Here is a 17,949-nt window from a genome sequence, read left to right as displayed (position 1 = left end):
CAGGCAGGCACAGCGTTGTGCCTGCGCGCGGACTCCACTGACGTGGCATTTTGCCACGTCAGCAATTAATTAATTAAAAAAAACGCAAAACAGGACAGAAGAAAGCGGGAGAATAGAAAGTAGAAACAAAAGGAAGAGTTCGAAGAGGTCAAGCGGGCGGCAGAACTGAAAATTTCTCATCTTCGAAGCCATAAATTTCGAACAGAACAAGTGGGAGATTTCGAATAGAACAAGCCGAGATTTCATTGTCAAAGTAAGAACCCTTTTTTTTTTCATCTTGCTTCGAATTTTTATTGTTATTGTTTTGCTGAGATTTCATCTTGTTTTGCTGAGATTTCATCTTGTTTTCTTGAGATTTCATCTTATTTTGCTATCTGTCGGTAGTTGAAGCAGTTTTGTAAAATGTGTATATTACAAGTTGCTGCGTTTAGTGTGATTTTGGGTCCATAAGAGAAGAAGGGTAGGCGTTTGTCGTTTGTCGTTTGAGGCAATTCCTGTAGCAGTTTTGGCCACATTGTTTGTATTCTCATGAATGATTAATGTTGAAAATTAATGACCTAAATAGGGATCTTTGATACTTGGAAGTGCAATTATGCATGCATTTTTTCCATAGTCCAGTTTGACATCATGTATGAATTTGAGGTGAGTAGAAATGAGTGGTGTGGATCAACTCATATCAAATATTCAGATTTATTTGACATATTCGATCAACTCATACCGTAATGCTAGTCGACCTTTTTTCTTTTTCATTTTTTTAATCATTTACAGGAACAAGGTATTGCAAGATTTGAGATTCATATTAAAGAAGAAAGCCACTGGGGCTATTGATACGCACTGTCTTGCTATTAAATATATCTCTTTTTTTAATCAAACTTGATAGTACTGATCTCCATAATTAATACAACATTCATAGTGATAGAACTTGTAAAACAGGAACTGAAAGTAAGACCCACTTGGTTTCATTGTTGAGGTAAATGGAGAAAGAAATAGAAGATGCATCCCGCATAACAACTCCTATCATCAATCCATCAACGCAGGTATTGTAAACATCTTTCAACAGTTGTCATGTGTTTATTTTATGTGTAGTCATTGTCCACTTGGGTTGATTAACATTATGTTGCTATATGTTAGGACATATCAAGACCACTACATCCAAATTACATGCCAAGTTACTACGGTCCAGTGCCTCATGCGTGGTTACCACCTTTTGTGCCTCTTCCAAGTGCCAGTCCAGATGCATGGAGCAACCAGGTAATCTTTGGATGGTAAAGTAGTTTATGGATTTTATGTTATGAACTTTTATATTTGGTCTAATTATTTATTTTTAATTATCTTTAGGAGAACTGCAGCAAGACCCATGGAGCTCTACTGTAGCTGCCACGTCAAGTGCCGCCATAACAATGACGGGACCTCCTCCAACTGCCTACCCATATCCATGGAGCAACTAGGTGATAATGTCTTGGAATATTTATTGCAGTCAGTGTGCTTTAATTTTCTGAACTTGAATATTTCGTCTAATTATTTATCTTTAATTTTTTTATGGAAAACTGCAGCAAAACCAATGGAACACTACCTCAGCTACCGCGTCAAGTACTGCTATCTTGAGTAGTTCCGCTCCCGCGTCAAGCACTGCTGCCTTGTATAGTTCCTCCATACCAATGATGGGACCTCCTCCAACTGCCTACCCATATCAATGGAGCAACCAGGTGATCATTTTTTAGAGTATTTATTGTAGTTAATGTTAGACTTGAATATTGGTCTAACTATTTATGTTTACATTTTTTTTTTCGAAAACTATAGCAACACCCATGGATCTCTACTTCCGCTCCCATGTCTAGCTCCGCAAGTAGTGTCAGCTCTAGTGTAGCTGTCAGTTCTAGTGTACAAACCAGCGCTAGTGTCGCTGCTAGCTCTTGTTCGGCTTTACCAACATTTATTCCTCCAACTTCTACCAACCCATATCCATGTGGCAGTGAGGTGATGTCTTAGATTCTCCACATGCACTGTCTTGTATATATATCCATAACATATTTTTACATATAATACTTTTTTCTTCTATTTTACAGGAAAATAAAGTGCAGCAAAGTAACTCTGTTGAAGAAATTAGTGAGGCCACATTAGACTCGATAGAGGTTGAAGCGCAATCTACTGCCTCTTTTGGTAATACGGTTGATACCAAAAAGGCTGGCACTGATGGGGATGATATCACTGAGGAGCCAAAGCCAGGGATGCACTTCGAGTCGGAGGATGAGTTAATGAATTACTATAAACAATACGGAAAGCAATATGGTTTTCCGATAATGACACAAAGGAGTAAAAGAGAGAAAGATGGGACTATGAAATATGTCACTGTGGGATGTGCTCGGGGTGGCAAGGCACGAAATAGGTCGTCAAACGGCTCCAAGCCTCGGCCAACAAGCAAGACAGACTGCAAGGTAAGGATGAATGCCATGTTAAAGGATGAGAAGCTGTGTGTTACATCTGTATTTAACACACACAATCATGGGCTCAGTCCAAGAAAAGCCAGGTTTTTCAGATGCAACAGAGAAGTTAACGAGTCTGTTAGGAGGGTGTTGGATACTAATGATGAGGCTGGCATACGGATGAATAAGAGTTTCCATGCTCTTGTGACTGAAGCGGGTGGGTATGAGAACGTACCATTTGGAGAAAAAGATTGTCGTAACTATATTGACAAGGCACGACACCTGCGTCTTGGTAAAGGTGGTGCTCAAGCGCTGTTTGAGTATTTTAGAAGGATGCAAAACAAGAATGATGGTTTTTTCAGCCTCATGGAATTAGATGATGATGATAGACTGAAAAGTGTGTTTTGGGCAGACGCCCGTAGTAGAGGGGCATACAACTACTTTGGAGATGTGGTAACATTCGATACCACATACTTGACAAATAGGTATGGAATGCCATTTGCACCTTTTGTGGGTGTAAACCATCATGGACAGTCAATCCTTTTCGGTGCAGGCCTTATTTCAAGTGAGGATACAGAATCGTTTATTTGGTTATTTAAAACTTGGCTTGATTGCATGGATGGAAAAGCGCCGAATGTTATTATTACAAATCAAGATCGCGCAATGAAAAATGCGATCGCCATTGTCTTCCCGCACACGCGGCATAGATATTGCTTGTGGCATATATTGCGAAAGGTCCCTGAGAAACTTGGTTCACATGGTCAATACAAATGTGGTCTGAAAAGTAAGTTGCTATCTTGTGTATATGACTCCCTTACAATTGAGGAGTTTGAGAATTCTTGGAAAAGCCTCAATGATACTTTCAACTTGCATGAAAATGCATGGTTGCAAAGCTTATATGCAGAAAAAGAGTTTTGGGTGTCGGTATATTTAAAGAACTCGTTCTGGGCTGGAATGAGTACAACTCAACGCAGTGAGAGCATGAATGCTTTCTTCAATGGCTACGTGCATGCCAGAACAAACCTTAAAGAGTTTGTTGATCAGTTCGACAATGCTCTCAAGAAAAAAGTTGAGAACGAAAACCAAGCTGACTTCAATTCATTTAACTTCACCATTCCTTGCATATCACACTTGGCTCTTGAGAAGAAGTTTCAAGATGTCTACACAAATGCAAAATTTAAGGAAGTTCAACAAGAGATAATGGGAATGATATATTGTCATTGTCGTTTCGAGAAAATGGAGGGAGTAATCGCAATTTACTCGGTCGATGATCAAGTAAAGGCTGAAGATTTCATCAAGGAGGTTACGTATACTCTTTACTTTAATGAGGCCGAGTGTGAGGCGAAGTGTGTTTGTGGGTTGTTTGAGATGCGAGGGGTAATATGTAGACATATTCTTGCAATCTTTTCAGCTAAGAAAGTCCGTGAGTTGCCAGAGAAGTACATATTAGACCGGTGGCGGAAAGACATAAAACGGACTTATACTATTATTCCGACCAATTATGACGCTGTTGATCAGAGACCTGAAACTGTTAGGTATAAACGTATTTTGAGAACTTTCAATGAGGTAATAACAAATGCAGTTTCGTGCGATGGGCATACTGAGGAAATTATTTCAAACTTGTATGCGATGAATGAGGTTTGGCGCACATCGTAGCCCTCCAACACGGATTCCAATGTTGGAGGAAGTACCGTGGATGCATTCACAGAAGGAAGTTCCAAGAAGGTGCTAAGTCCCCATGTTGTCAGAGGCAAGGGAAGACCCCCGTGTAAGAGGAGGATGTCCAAGATGAAGGAAAGAGTGAAGAAAATTAAAACTAAGACTGCAAATAAGAGAAAAGATAAAGGAAAAAGTTGCACTGTGGTAGGAGCATATTTATTGTCATTATTACATATTTATTGTCATTATTACCTAATGTTACTTCTACTTACTTCTGAACTCTAATTATTTTTTATGTTGTCAGAGGCATAGATTGGACACCGAACCATTGGAAAGCACTGAAAACCAACTCGGCCTATCGGAAATGAGGATGGAAGAAAATGTACAAACTCCCATAATGGTCAATGAAGAAAGTGGACAACATCCAGTGATGGGGACACAAGAAAGTGTACACTTTCTTCTTGAGGTCATTTTTTTGTATAGTTAGTGGTTTTTATTATGTGGGTCTTACTTTGTCTGCTATTATGTTCACAGATACAACTAGGAATGGATGGAACGCAGCCAGAGACGAAATTTGGAACGCAACCCAGCAGTTTCTAGTAGCAAGATTTTAGAGATCTATTATGTTTACTTGGCTTGAGTGTTGATGGAATTTGGGTTGTTTGTGAGTTTGTTGGCATGTGTGTGTTAGGGGTGATTTTGATGGAATTTGGGTGTTGGTGTTGGTATATTGGAGTATGTTATGTATTAGTGGTGAAAGTGTACGTTTTGTATATGTGGCGTAGTATTTGAGGTCACGCTTTGCACATTTTGTATCCAAGTACGCTATATATGTAAATTTGAGTTTCTATCCAAGTACTCAATTTATGTGGTTTTGATTGAATGTGAATGTTTGATTGGTTATGAGTTGAGATTATACTGTGTTTGATATTGCCTCTTATGTCCACATGGAAAAAAGTAACTCAATAAACCTGTAGTTTAGTCCTGTCAAATATTTTCACGCATATGTCTAATTTTTTAAACCACTCCTGACATGTTCAGACAAAATAAAGTCTTAGGAATGAAGATTTTATACAAATCAGAATAACGTCTCAAATACATAATTTGAAAGTCTCGACTTACAAACGATAAGTTTCTATAAAATACAAATACAAACTCGTCAACGCAGTGACAGTATCAAATATAAGTAAATAACTATGGCTATTAGCCAAAGTACAAGAAATAGTTTGCGTGCATGTAGCATGTCGGCTTCTTGACTGCGAAACTGGGCGTGATCATTATGGAGTGCCAACTCCCTCTTGTCGAACTCTGCTTCTCTTTTTTTAAGTTCTTCACCTTGCCTTAATACTTCTGCTTCTCTCTTTTTAAGTTCTTAATCTTGCCTTAATACTTCTGCTTCTCTCTTTTTAAGTTCTTCCTCTTTCTTTAATACTTCTGCTTCTCTCTTTACAAGGGCTTGCTCTTTGTATTCACTACTATCAGACCACTTGAAAAAGTTGCACTGTGGTAACCCCTGATTATAAATAAATAGTCAAGGCAACTTGAGGTCAAAATTTTTGTCATTATTACAGTAATATGAAAACATAAACTTGCAACTACTATTAATTGCGTCTACCTCTTTGTTGTAGAGTGGACACCCAAAGAAAGGTCGCCCCGGATTTCTTCGAGTATTTGATATTCTAAGTACTGCTTGATTCCCACAGCTACACATTGGGACGTTACTCGATGTACGATTAAGCAACGATGTTGAATCAACTGATGACGACATTCTAAATCTGAAAGAGATGTGAAATATGTCACTGTGAGACTTCATATGTGTTTTACATGAAAATATACTATTATGTAGCACTATACTGATATGAATCAGTTTTTGGATTTTGAACATGTTCTCTTAACCCATATGATAACATTAACACCACATCAACTTAACTAGGCCTTGGAGACTTAGCCCCATGTTTAACTAAGAGCAATTTCTAGTGCTATCTTTAAAAAAAAAAAAAAAATCAGACAGACAGACAAGAATCTTTCACACCTCAAATGCCAAAATGAATTGCCAAGCCTTCATACCTGAAGATACAGAAATGACGTTTTCCAGGAAAGCAAGAAGAGGAAAGTACTGGAGCTGTCAACAAGCAGCTCAGAAAGCCTTCCTTCTGCAGCTTGTAGAAATCAGTCCTAAAGATAATTATAGTTCTATATTGTACTGATGATGATCTCTGCCATGTCCTTCTCGTTCTTTTTTGGTATTATTAATATTGCAGAACCAGGCTCTTAATTAATTGCATGTGTACACGTGCTTTTAGGGCATCATTCTGCATGGATTTGTTTCATGCATGCAGCTGACCCAGTTTTTGACACTTTCCACATGGAAAACCCTCAATAATTTACTTGACTGAAACACTTAAAACATACACAACCAACCAGCACAGAGATTGAGAAATTAGAACACTAAAATCTCAGAAGAAACATTTGTTTTTAAAAAAGAATGTGAGTTTCTTTCTAAATCGAGTTGAGTTGCAAAAAAGATAACTATGGCAGAGTTGAGTTTATAACACATAAATCGATGTTTGCAGAGCATAGGGAAATGGAAGAAAAAGAGCAGTAAGGATGAAGAGGAAAAACAAGAGGAAGTCATTCATGTTAGTCACAGTTTAGCATATCACACTTGGCTCATGTTAGTCACAGTTTAGCAGAAAGGGTATATTTGTATGTTATTGATCGAATGTATTTGCAAAATCCATGAGAAGTTGAAATGCAATACCATTTATTTGGATCAGGTGAGAAGGCAAAACATGTACACACATTCTGCATACTGGCTTTGGGCTGCAGGTTTGTGTTTTTCCAAGTTTCCCTTTTTTATGTGCCTAAAACATGTCCCTGCTTATGCCATGCCGAGCATGACACTAAGTTGTTAAACACAGGATTTTATCTCCTAGCTAAAGTGGAAGAAGCAGCGGATAAAGTGATTTACGAATGGACTCATCATATTGTCAGTGGGCACACGCTCAAGCATTTGTGTGCTGCTATGGTTCCTGTGTTCTTGACACTTATGTTTGCAAAGAGGAGTGCTGAAACCTTTTAAGTCTCTTCTTACAATTCTACAGCGTACTATTAGAAACATCTTGTGCTTCATAATGTAAATTTATAGAAGTCCTTGCTAAAGAAGCAATTTGATGATATTCATCAAATAATGGTCTGAATTTATCAACTATATAAAATGGCCTCATCAAAATCTTCATTCTTATCAAATAATGGTCCTTGCTTCAATAACATCAAAATCTTCATTCTTATAATTATATAAAATGGGCTCAATTTATCAACTATTTAAACTTGAAATTAGTATACAAAAAAAATAATCATACATATGACCATAAAAAATAATCATGAAATTAGTATAAGAAATAATTATCATCAAGTTAAATAGGATTAGGGTGGACCTAGAGAGAGAGAGAGAGAGAGAGAGAGAGTGTGTGTACTCTTGAATATTGGACGAAACATTCATCATCAACTAGATGATCAGTTAGAGCTCGAGGGACGACCATATCATGGTGATTATATTCTTTCTATTCTGTATAAGCAACTACATATATATAAATATATATATATATATATATATATATTGTATTATTTATCAACAACATGAGTAGTTGCATCCACCTTTGTACAAAATGGAAAAGATAGTACTCCACTCTTGCAAGCTAGATTCTTGTCACCCCAATGGAAATTGCTATCATGTATGAAGGGAATCTCCCACAAGACTTTAAGGTGTTTGGAAGTAATTGGCCTCATCTTTAGACCTAATTTAGCTATTTGCTTAATTAATTTGTATAATTTGTATGTCTTGATCATGTACACCACAAAATAAAATAAGAACAAAATCTATAAATCTATTTAAAAATAAAGTTGAAAATCTGAACCAGAAAAAGAAGAAGAAATAAGAATATAGTTTCAAATTTCTTCATCATCTGATTTCGAAACATGATGAGCAAATCAATCTCTCAGCGTACGTACATCCACATGATCATGATATAATACTCATAAATAAGATCATGAACATCATAAGCATGCATACAAGAACAACTAATTATATCAATTAGTATAAGAAAATTAGTATAAGAAAAAATAATCAACTATTTAAACAACGCCCAAACTGCTGGGTAGCAGGACTCTAAGCACCACGAAATCATAAGGAGAAACGAAAGTAACCTCGAATGGCGCCGCTTGGTGGATAGCTGGAGCGCAAATCTTCCTCGGCGTCGCACAGGTGTGTTAGGGTTAGGTTTAGATTTGGGAGCGAGATCGGAAAAAGGGAGCGATTCCTGAAAGGGGAAACGAAGAATAAGAAAGGGGAAGAAAAGTGAGTAGAAACGAAGAGGAGATTCAATGAGTATGGGAAACGAAAGGAAGAGGGATTCGAAATCGTGCCTGGGAGAGCAGAGAGTTTCGTGGGAGGGAGGGAGGGAGACGGATCGAAGAAGAAAACCAAAACGCCGCGTTTTGGTTCACGCAGGCAGCCATAAGAGTGGAAATAAAACGTACCATTTTATTTACTCAAAACTGTGCGTTTTGTTTCCACGCAGGATGTCGTCCGCGGGGAGGCCTAACTCGTGCCTGCGTTTAGACATTTCCAATAACTTTTCCTCCTCTCAGTTTTATTCCTTTGTTCTTGGTTTCATGTTATCTTACACATAATGCAGGTGATTCGTTCCTGGGAATAAATTATTGGCCATTCCTGTCAATGAAAACAGTATATATTCACATGCGCTTGCAGGCAAAGCACATCATCATCCATGCATCATGTCAACGTACGGAAGTGACATGAAATTGCAGGCAAAGCACATGATATTTTAGTTCAACGTACAGAAGTGACACCACATGTCTGCGATCATGTGCAGAAAAATGCATAATACTTTATTTCGGTGCTATTCAGCCGTCGGTATACTTTAGCGGTCAAGCATGGGCAGTATAGTATATTTTCTCCTTTGGAAAATGATAGAGCCACGCTGGAGTCACCACTGGCTCTATCATAGCGTAGGCATCTGATATCTGTGGATCAGCTCCTGTTGTTGTAGCATTATCAATTAATTCCTTGACATCTCCGTTTAACCATTCCGCTGCAGTACAATAAGAAGGAATTAGATCAGTTAGTTAGATGCTAAACTTGAAAGGTTTGATGAGAAACTAAATGCTGAAGAGGTTGAGTTAGTAGCTTATATAATGAGAAGAATATGGATAAGAAGAAACTCCATAATTTTTTAAAACAGGTTAAGCATTCGACAATGGTGCTTTTGAATGCAAAGCAATGTCTGGATCGAGGACTTTACTCTAGCACAAAGTTATCAATAGGAAAGTATGTTATTAAGACAGTAGAGAGATCACCCTCAAACAAGTAGAAAAAACCAATGTGTTTATACTGTAAGGCCAACTGGGATGCTGTTGTGGATAATCAATAAAAGAATGTGGGGTTTGGAATATTATTTTTTAATATTATTATTATTTTGAGACTTGAAAAAATTGAATTATTTATTATATTTTATGTAAAAATTTAAAAAAATTATAATGATATGATCAAATGATATGAAATAGTTTATGTATTCAAACGAGCCCTAAAGTAGTGGTAAATATTAGGTTCCTAATTGTTGGAGAAATTAAAGTAGGATGGTCCTTCAAAGGATGTAGGACAAAATCGTGCCTTGGGAGGGATTTCTGAAGTCTATCTTCTAGAAAGAGAGAGAGGTATTCTCTCCATCTTATAGTACTCCTTGACTCTTGATGATCATAAGAAGCATGCCAAGACGTATAAACTCAACCATAAGTGGAGAAGTTTGACTTTAAAATTGGATATCAAATATTATATGACTTTAAAATTTATGGGCAAATCTTAAAAGTATAAATGCAAGCTGTAGTTCTTCAAATCAAACTTGAATTCTCTTTTGACTTTTGACGTTTATGGCTGTTCCTAGCATCTGAGTTGCTTCCTGGCAAGTATACAGCTGGAACTTTGTGGATAATTCTGGAATCAAGGTTTAATTTTCATGCAACACTTTCATCCAAACTGGTAAGAATAAGTTTAACATGTTTGGGAAACATGGTTTCATTTCTCTTGCTCTAAAAATCGGATGTTCCAATTTTCTGTATGTCTTTAAATTCTCAAATCTATTTCGTCGATAAGGGTCGGTCAAAGTGAATAAACTAAATTTCATTTGATTCTGAGTTACTTGAGAGACAGATATATATTGAAGGAGGTATTGTATCCTTCATTCGAATATATAATGTGGAAGAACGAGTTTGTTGGTTTTAATGGCAAACCATATTTTGTATTACTTGAACAGACATGTTAGATTTGGAATTTCTGATCGAGTGATTTAGATGACTGACATTGTGATTGATAATGAATTGTTTCTCATTTTTTTTTTTAATTTCACTATAAATTGTTCAACATAATCCGTGCTCATGGTGTACATGTTAAAATTGTATTGCTAATAGTACTGTTACACTTTTTAATACACTTGTTTATTTATTTATTTGTTCGATCACTTTGTCCATTTTGTTTAATTGCTGGTTAAAAAAATATTTTTTTTATTTAATAATTAAGGAAGTAATTTTAAATATATTAATATATTTTTTTATTTTTTAAAAATATTTAAATGTATTAAAAAAATAAAAAAAATAAATACTAGAGGCAGCGATAAAGGTGGGGCGGCATATATAGTAGCCCCACCCCAATAATAATTCGCATCCGATTTAAGACAATTGAAGTCAAATCACACCTTTGATTGGAATCAAATTATTTTACACGCAAATTTAAATCTCCACATGATATGCAAATCATGTCCCATGCACTCAATCCATGAATTGATTCCATATATGGAGAAATCAGGTCTCATTCTTGAAGCACACATTATTCTTGAAAAACTAAGAACAAATAGGCAAATTGTCTGGGAGTATTGGGAGGACGCTTGTATCGTTTGTGGGTCCATTCTTTACAATGATAACAGTGGCCATACCCCAAGAAGCATGTCGTTCCAAATGACAGTGCATAAACCAAACCCCTGATCATCAAAATCATCAACATATTATATGTCAAAATTAATGTTTGTATATATAATTATATTGGTATTTAAAAAGGGTCAAGAAAATAATTAATTGTATCGATCGTCGAAATAAATATAAAAAGTGAGAGATCTAGAGCGAGAGAGGTCGTACGTACCAGGATTATTGGCAATGAATCTAATTGTTGCCCACCCATTCTTAGGAACACCAATGGTGTTAACTTCCGGTGGATCCTCCAAATTATATGTTTCAGGAGAAGTGGTCTCATTGAAATTGCCATAGCCCGTCCCTACCAAATAGAAACTAAAACCATGCAGATGCATCGGATGATTCTCTGGAGTCTGAACATTAGTCCCTTGGAACACTATTTCCACAGCCGCCCCATAATCTATCGTCGTAACATTTGTCCCTTGGCTTGGATATAATGTGTTGTTTCCCACATCTCCCGTGAAGTTAAAAACGTAGAGTGGCTTATTGGGGAAATCTTTGGTGAACACGTTCGACAAGTTTCTGCATGGATAAACTTATGTTTTAAATGTTGGGTCATTCTATTTGAGTAATGCTATTATATATAGATATTTACAAGTTTTACTCTATAAGCTTTTATAAACCGGTGCCTAACATGCATGCCAAAAGTTCAAATTAAAATCCTGAAAACTCTATTTAATTAGTATGTGGTTGATGTTGTACCATATCACAAAAATCTCAAGTTAATGTATCAGATTTTCTTATTCCAAACAAAAATAATATATATATATATATATATATATAAAATATATACACACACATACACATATAAATAAAATAAAATATAAAAAGACAGGGCGGCAATGTTACTTGTAATACGCTTGCAGGATGTCAATCGTTGGAGTCAGGAAACTGATGTTGTTTAAGCTTGCAGACAGCCTATTCCCATTTGGACCCCCACACGATTCATTAGGGCAAAATATCTCGTTTACAGAAACTGTAATGAAAATTTGCGTGTCGATTTCTGTAGGGACATTGATGGGGTGCTCACTACTTGCCAAGGCCCTTATGCGAGTTGTGAAGTTTTCTGCAGCATCCCTGTCAGTGGCATTAGGAAGGGAAGGATATGGAGGAGAGGATGGAGGAGTATAATTTCCCGCATATTGCATAATCGCCGAAGTGTTGGAACTATCGAATGGAACATTAGCGTCAACGAAAGGTGTTGCAGCTATGTAATAGTAGCTGGGATCTTGGTCTGCTGTGAACAAGATGTCCATTGTTTGCCCTGGGGTCATCATGACGTAATCGGTGGTTATGGGCTTTATGTATGCGGCATCTTGGGCAACAACAGTGAGGTTGTGTTTTGCTATTCCAAAGAACATTTCTTCATTCATCCCAGCATGAACAACACGAAGAAGATATGTCTTTCCGTATTCGACTGGGAAACGATATGTTGTTTCTGTGCAACATGAAATATGATATATATTAGATGCTAAATTAATAATTGAAATATTCTAAAAGTTCGACTTTGCCAATAAATAAAAAGCACGCTGACATGCAATTTTTCACAGTACTTTTGGCTCTTAAAATTCGTACCATTAGAGCAATTATTTGGAAATCCTGGCTGACCATTGATAGCGTAGGCATCTGATATCTGTGGATCAGCTCCTGTTGTTGTAGCATTATCAATTAATTCCTTGACATCTCCATTGTACCATTCCGCTGCAGTGTAATAAGAAGGAATTAGATCAGTTAGTAATTAGATGCTAAACTTGAAATTTTTGCAATGGGATATTGATCATATGGGGAAAACACAGATAATTTGAGATGATTTGAGATGAGCTGAGATGAGTTGAGATAGATTGTGAATAGTAATGAGATGAGTTGTGAATAGTAGTGAGATTTGTGAGTTAAAGTTACTGAATAGTAATGAATAGTAGTGAGATGACTTGAGATGACTTGCGAATCCAAATGTCTCCAAATGTTCGACCTCGTTTGGTTACGCAAATGAGATGAAAAGATGTGAGATAAAAGTTAAAAATTGTATAAATATTATTAGAATATAATTTTTTTAATATTATTTTTATTTTAAAATTTGAAAAAATGAAATTATTTATTAAATTTTATGTGGAAATTTAAAAAAATTGTAATGATCTATCAAAATATTAAACCATACGTCATTAACTACTAATTAATTAACTTGTATATACGTACCAAGTATAAGCACTTGTTCTGCATAGGGTTTGGCAAATGGATAAGAGAGTCCTTCCTCAGGTAGGATGACAATGGCACCGTGGATGGTGGCCCGGGACCAATCGCTGTGGGCATGCCACCAAAGAGTTCCTTCTTCGTCTGAAAATATAACTTCATATGTGAAGTTTTTTCCTGGTTGAATAGGGCACTGTGTGATATTCTCAGGACCATCTGACCATGGATTCCTTGGCTGCTTCACTCCATGCCTATATATAAAACGACAAAGTATCAGTATCCTACAAAGAATTGATCTGGTCTGTAATTATTGAAGTTTCCAAATTAAGGAGAAGCAAAGTCAAAATAAAAAAAAGTAATAACTATGGCAAGACATCATCGGCCTGCATGGCCCATGTATGCGTACGTTGAATTAATGGTTCATGCCATTAATTGAACACCATTTAAGCCGAAGTTTCTCACCTGCTAAATTAATTTGTTTTCAATCAACAAATTAAAGGTATAAATTAATTAAGGCGCGTAGTTGCTCCAAGCTTTCCCATCATTATTGCATGATTAATTTGAACTTTATTTTTATTTTTTTTTCTATGAATATATATATATATATAGATATATAACAAATCCTAATTACTCCCTAAAACGATATATATATATATATATATATATATATATCAAATCCTAATTTATAAATTTTAAAAATCTTAAATTTGGAATCTTTGTTTATGACTCATGATCCAGGGTCTAGATTATGCCACAACACCTACTAATTTCCATCTATTTTATAAATAGCTAGAACTTAGAATTACATGAGAGTGAAAAAAGAATACTTTTCCATTTCTTTCCTCCAAACTTAATTAGTACCTTCGGAGTTTGGTTCGAATGGAGTATTAGTCTCCCCTCCGCATTAATGGAGTTATTGGGATTTGGTATACCCTATCCTACTTAGTCGGGATATGGGATTTTGTAATCTCTGTCGTGAATAGAGGTGGTATTTTTTCTAAATATCTATGTCTTTAGAGATTTACTGTCTGGACTAGACCATGTCAATCACGAAAGTGTACTGGAAAGATATTAACGATTGTAATTAATTTATTTTTCAAATCAACTTTATAAGTCCTCTATTAATGAAAATTAACACCCATTTACTCAGAAAGAAAGGGAAAAAAAAAAAAAAACTTGACTAGTGATCTACAGCTAGCGAGCCAGCTGGAGAAACTTTTTTGGGAAAAAACAAATAGTTTTGTATTTTCTCGTCCTGCCCCCGTGGGGCCGTGAGAGAGGGAGAGACATAGAGAGAGATTACCAGTGAATCGTGACCCCATAATTTCCGTCGTTGTGAACATTTACGAATGCCGTATCGCCTTTGCGAACATGAATGGTCGGGCCAGGCCATTGGCCATTTACAGTGAACATGCTCTTTGTCGTACACAGCCTTGTAAAATTCGTCTCCGTCAGCTGCATGCAACCACAAAACACACACAAATAATTACAAGCAGTTTCTTCATCAAGCTCTCTGCCATATGAACATTTCTGGAAGAGAATACTCTACTAAAGTTGTGAAAAAAGAGACAACTTAATGTACCTAGCTACATGCATACATATTTTTCTCGAAATTTAGTGAGTTTTGATGAACTGATGCATTTTCTATAGTAATTCATGAGTTAAAGCTAGCCGTGACAATAAGGTCGTGATCAATCGACGCCTGAAATAAAAGCATGAGATTAATATAGCAGAAACTTACAGTAAAGTTGTAGTGGTGGACGTTTTTGGCCGTACAAACCAGCAGCCCATCCAAAAACAAAAACCCTAAAAACCCAAAGAGCAAGCCTATCCTGTTTAGTTTCATATCTGCAACTGATCCCCTCACCAGACACTAGGAAATACACTCTGTATTCACTCGATCTCTTAAATTCTTCTGTGACTAGTTTCATATGGCATTTACGATCTATTTATATAGAAAACTACGTACAAAAGTCATAGTTCATAGAAGACTACACTCTGTACCCGTGATTAGTGTAGTCTAATTCTTTCCATTTATTCTCTTGATTCCTTTCATTTATTTGTAATCAATCCGTATATGTCATTTCCATACATAGATGTGTAATACAATTATATAATGTAATAGACTCACCAACGCAAGGTGTGGTGATTTTTCAAATATTCTCAATTGCATGTGCCAAATACATGTGAAAAACTAATTAAAGGTGCGTTGTCCATATATATGACTTGTTCATGCACTGGCAGCCAGGGCGGCTCAATGCACACGGTGGTCTAAGGCCAGAATTTAAGACGAGATTATTTTTATAAATTTTTAATATAATAATTCAATCAATTCTCCAATTAAATATAATACAAATCAATAAACATTTCGATTGTACAATATATTATTTTTTTCTTTGTGTAAGTTTTAAGATCAAATTTTTTTTTTTAATTAAAGGCATGTGACTGGATTGTCGTAACATTCAGCCTCCAAAATAGAGATCTGAAATTCAAAACCACCTCCCCAAATCGAAAAAAAAAATCATAAAACTTTTCTTTTTTAGATCATGATTAATATTATTTAAAGTTGAGATTATAATCTAAATTTTATATTCTATTCTCAATTATTGTATATCTCAAATAACTACATTTTTATGTTATAAGATGTTTATTAAAAATATTAATTATTAATTTATTTACAACTCATAACAAAATGTTAAAAGAATATATGAGATGTGTTGGTTACAATACTAACTTTTTTTAATATCTATTTTCTATCAATTTTATTTTTTAAAAAAATATAAATAATTTATGTCAATTTTTTTGAATAAACAACGTTAGCCATTAAGGGCTTAATTAAGGACTGGGGCCTTAGGCAAGCGCCTTAGTCGCCTTGCCTTTGAGCCGCCCCTGAGTGGCAGCTAATTCCTTCCTCCACCGCTGACTCATCTCATGTAATTTGGAAATAAAAGAGTTCTTCAAAACTTTAATTATCAATCCAAACACTTTTTACACTAACAAATCTCAATCATGAATCAAAATATCTTATCTTAATTTTCGTAATAAACGAAAACCAAAGCAACGTCCTTCACGTATAATATTAGAAAAAAGATTCTCACAATTTCTCAAACTTCCTTAACGGTAGCTTTAAAGGACATGTAACGATGAAATGTTCAATATCATCCTCCTTTTTTAATCTTTATTAAGACATACCAGAATTATAATTAAGACTAATCAATGCCGGCCCTGCTGGTTAATAACGCTGTGTGTGTATAATATTAATATATATATATATATATATATATATATATATATATATATATGGCGGCGTGTTAGTTATGCACAAGATTTGAAGTCCAAAAAGTGCTATCTTTTCATTTTTTTTAATCAATGCAACAACAGTAAGCTTTCTTTAATTATGTTTATCTCAAAGGGTGTGATCAGTAGGATCTTAATTAATAAATCGCTTTGTTTGGTAAGAAGCTCATGATCATTAATTGTTTAGTTTATGAAAATGAAATTAGCTGGTAATTAATTAGTGGTGTTAGCTAGCTAGAAGAAAGCATGATTAGGAACATTTAATTTAGGGAAAAGAGTTTTTTGAATCCTACAAATTCGTTTGTTTTCACAGACGAAATAAGATGAAATGAGATGAGATTAAAGTTAAAAATTAAATAAAATATTGTTAGAATATATTTTTTTAATATTATTTTTTTTTTAGATTTAAAAAAATTGAATTGTTATTTTATTTTATATGAGAATTTAAAAAAATTATAATGATAAGATGAGTTGCAAAAATAAACGAGATAGTATTCTTTAAAATTAGATTCAATGTGCTAATTAATTAATATGGTAAACACTAATAAATATATCATCATCATCATGTATTACCATTATTAATTTTGAAAACAGTAGTTAAAATCTTAATTAGAAACCACCGACAAAATCGCTATTAACGAGAAACAAATCGGGACACTTCATTCAAAACAAAACTCATGTGAAGTCAACTTGATTAGGTAGGGAATATATATATATATATATATATATATATATATATATCATTATTAGATTCTATATATTATGTTTTAATAAAGAAAGTTTTATAAAAATTAGTTTTTTTACCCCAAACATTATTGTTATTAACTTAACGTCTTAGTTCCACCCCGGACCAGCTCATTGATCAGATCTATTACAGGCTTACAGTGATAATCCAAATTAATTAATTACCTTTGGGTTGGCGGCCTTTTAACAGGACCTCATGAGACACTCGGTCGATTCCCATGTTGTAACGCCCCGTCCCTGAGAGTCTAGAGAGTTAATTCATGTCACTTAAAAATTATTTTCCTTCCACATAGTACATATTCTAATTTTTCTCTATCGCACAAAATACTCATATATTTATATCAATTAATCCAGAATAACTATTCTAAGACAATACAAAGTCTTAATATAAACATCAATCTCTCAACAAATCACATCATCAGAGCACAACAAGCTTACTGAATGAAAATCCTCAATACCCATATAAACCTTCTATGCTTAAACCATCACTCTTGACTCTTCTCACCCATGCTCCATATCCTTGATCCTCAACTGAAACATTCAAATCATCTGAAAAATATTGTGGAGATAAGGGGTGAGTTATCAACAACTCAGTAAG

General features: G+C 35.1%; 2 protein-coding genes across 2 annotated transcripts; one reads left to right on the top strand and one right to left on the bottom strand.

The window, feature by feature from the left end:
• The first annotated feature begins 974 nt into the window (after positions 1-974).
• LOC109020201 (protein FAR1-RELATED SEQUENCE 5-like) lies at positions 975-4,682 on the top strand. The gene is made up of 9 exons (XM_019002620.2): positions 975-1,037; positions 1,132-1,251; positions 1,554-1,706; positions 1,801-1,977; positions 2,067-3,347; positions 3,468-3,989; positions 4,080-4,286; positions 4,387-4,530; positions 4,617-4,682. Exons 1-9 carry the CDS (start codon positions 975-977, stop codon positions 4,680-4,682), a joined length of 2,733 nt encoding a protein of 910 aa, XP_018858165.2.
• A 6,177-nt stretch (positions 4,683-10,859) lies between these two features.
• On the bottom strand, positions 10,860-15,211 carry LOC109016897 (putative laccase-9). Its single transcript, XM_035691226.1, has 7 exons — positions 15,052-15,211; positions 14,614-14,765; positions 13,317-13,561; positions 12,699-12,824; positions 11,973-12,561; positions 11,293-11,645; positions 10,860-11,134 (listed from the first exon to the last, which is right to left on the bottom strand). The coding sequence occupies exons 1-7, from the start codon at positions 15,154-15,156 to the stop codon at positions 10,998-11,000; spliced, it is 1,707 nt and encodes a 568-aa protein (XP_035547119.1). The 5' UTR covers positions 15,157-15,211; the 3' UTR covers positions 10,860-10,997.
• Positions 15,212-17,949: the final 2,738 nt, after the last annotated feature.

The sequence above is a fragment of the Juglans regia genome, chromosome 6 (assembly GCF_001411555.2).
Source record: "Juglans regia cultivar Chandler chromosome 6, Walnut 2.0, whole genome shotgun sequence".
NCBI classification, from domain to species: Eukaryota; Viridiplantae; Streptophyta; class Magnoliopsida; order Fagales; family Juglandaceae; genus Juglans; species Juglans regia.
This window is presented reverse-complemented; position numbering and strand designations above follow the sequence as displayed.

What these genes read in the sequence shown, in the direction of transcription:
- LOC109016897 (XM_035691226.1), bottom strand. Translation starts at nt 15,156, where the DNA reads ATGAAACTAAACAGGATAGGCTTGCTCTTTGGGTTTTTAGGGTTTTTG. An exon ending in AGAACAAGTGCTTATACTTG is followed by an intron (nt 12,825 to 13,316) that starts GTACGTATATAC and finishes ATTACACTGCAG; the next exon opens with CGGAATGGTACAATGGAGAT. An exon ending in TCCAAATAATTGCTCTAATG is followed by an intron (nt 12,562 to 12,698) that starts GTACGAATTTTA and finishes CATGTTGCACAG; the next exon opens with AAACAACATATCGTTTCCCA.
- LOC109020201 (XM_019002620.2), top strand. Translation starts at nt 975, where the DNA reads ATGGAGAAAGAAATAGAAGATGCATCCCGCATAACAACTCCTATCATC. An exon ending in TCATCAATCCATCAACGCAG is followed by an intron (nt 1,038 to 1,131) that starts GTATTGTAAACA and finishes GCTATATGTTAG; the next exon opens with GACATATCAAGACCACTACA. An exon ending in CATATCCATGTGGCAGTGAG is followed by an intron (nt 1,978 to 2,066) that starts GTGATGTCTTAG and finishes TCTATTTTACAG; the next exon opens with GAAAATAAAGTGCAGCAAAG.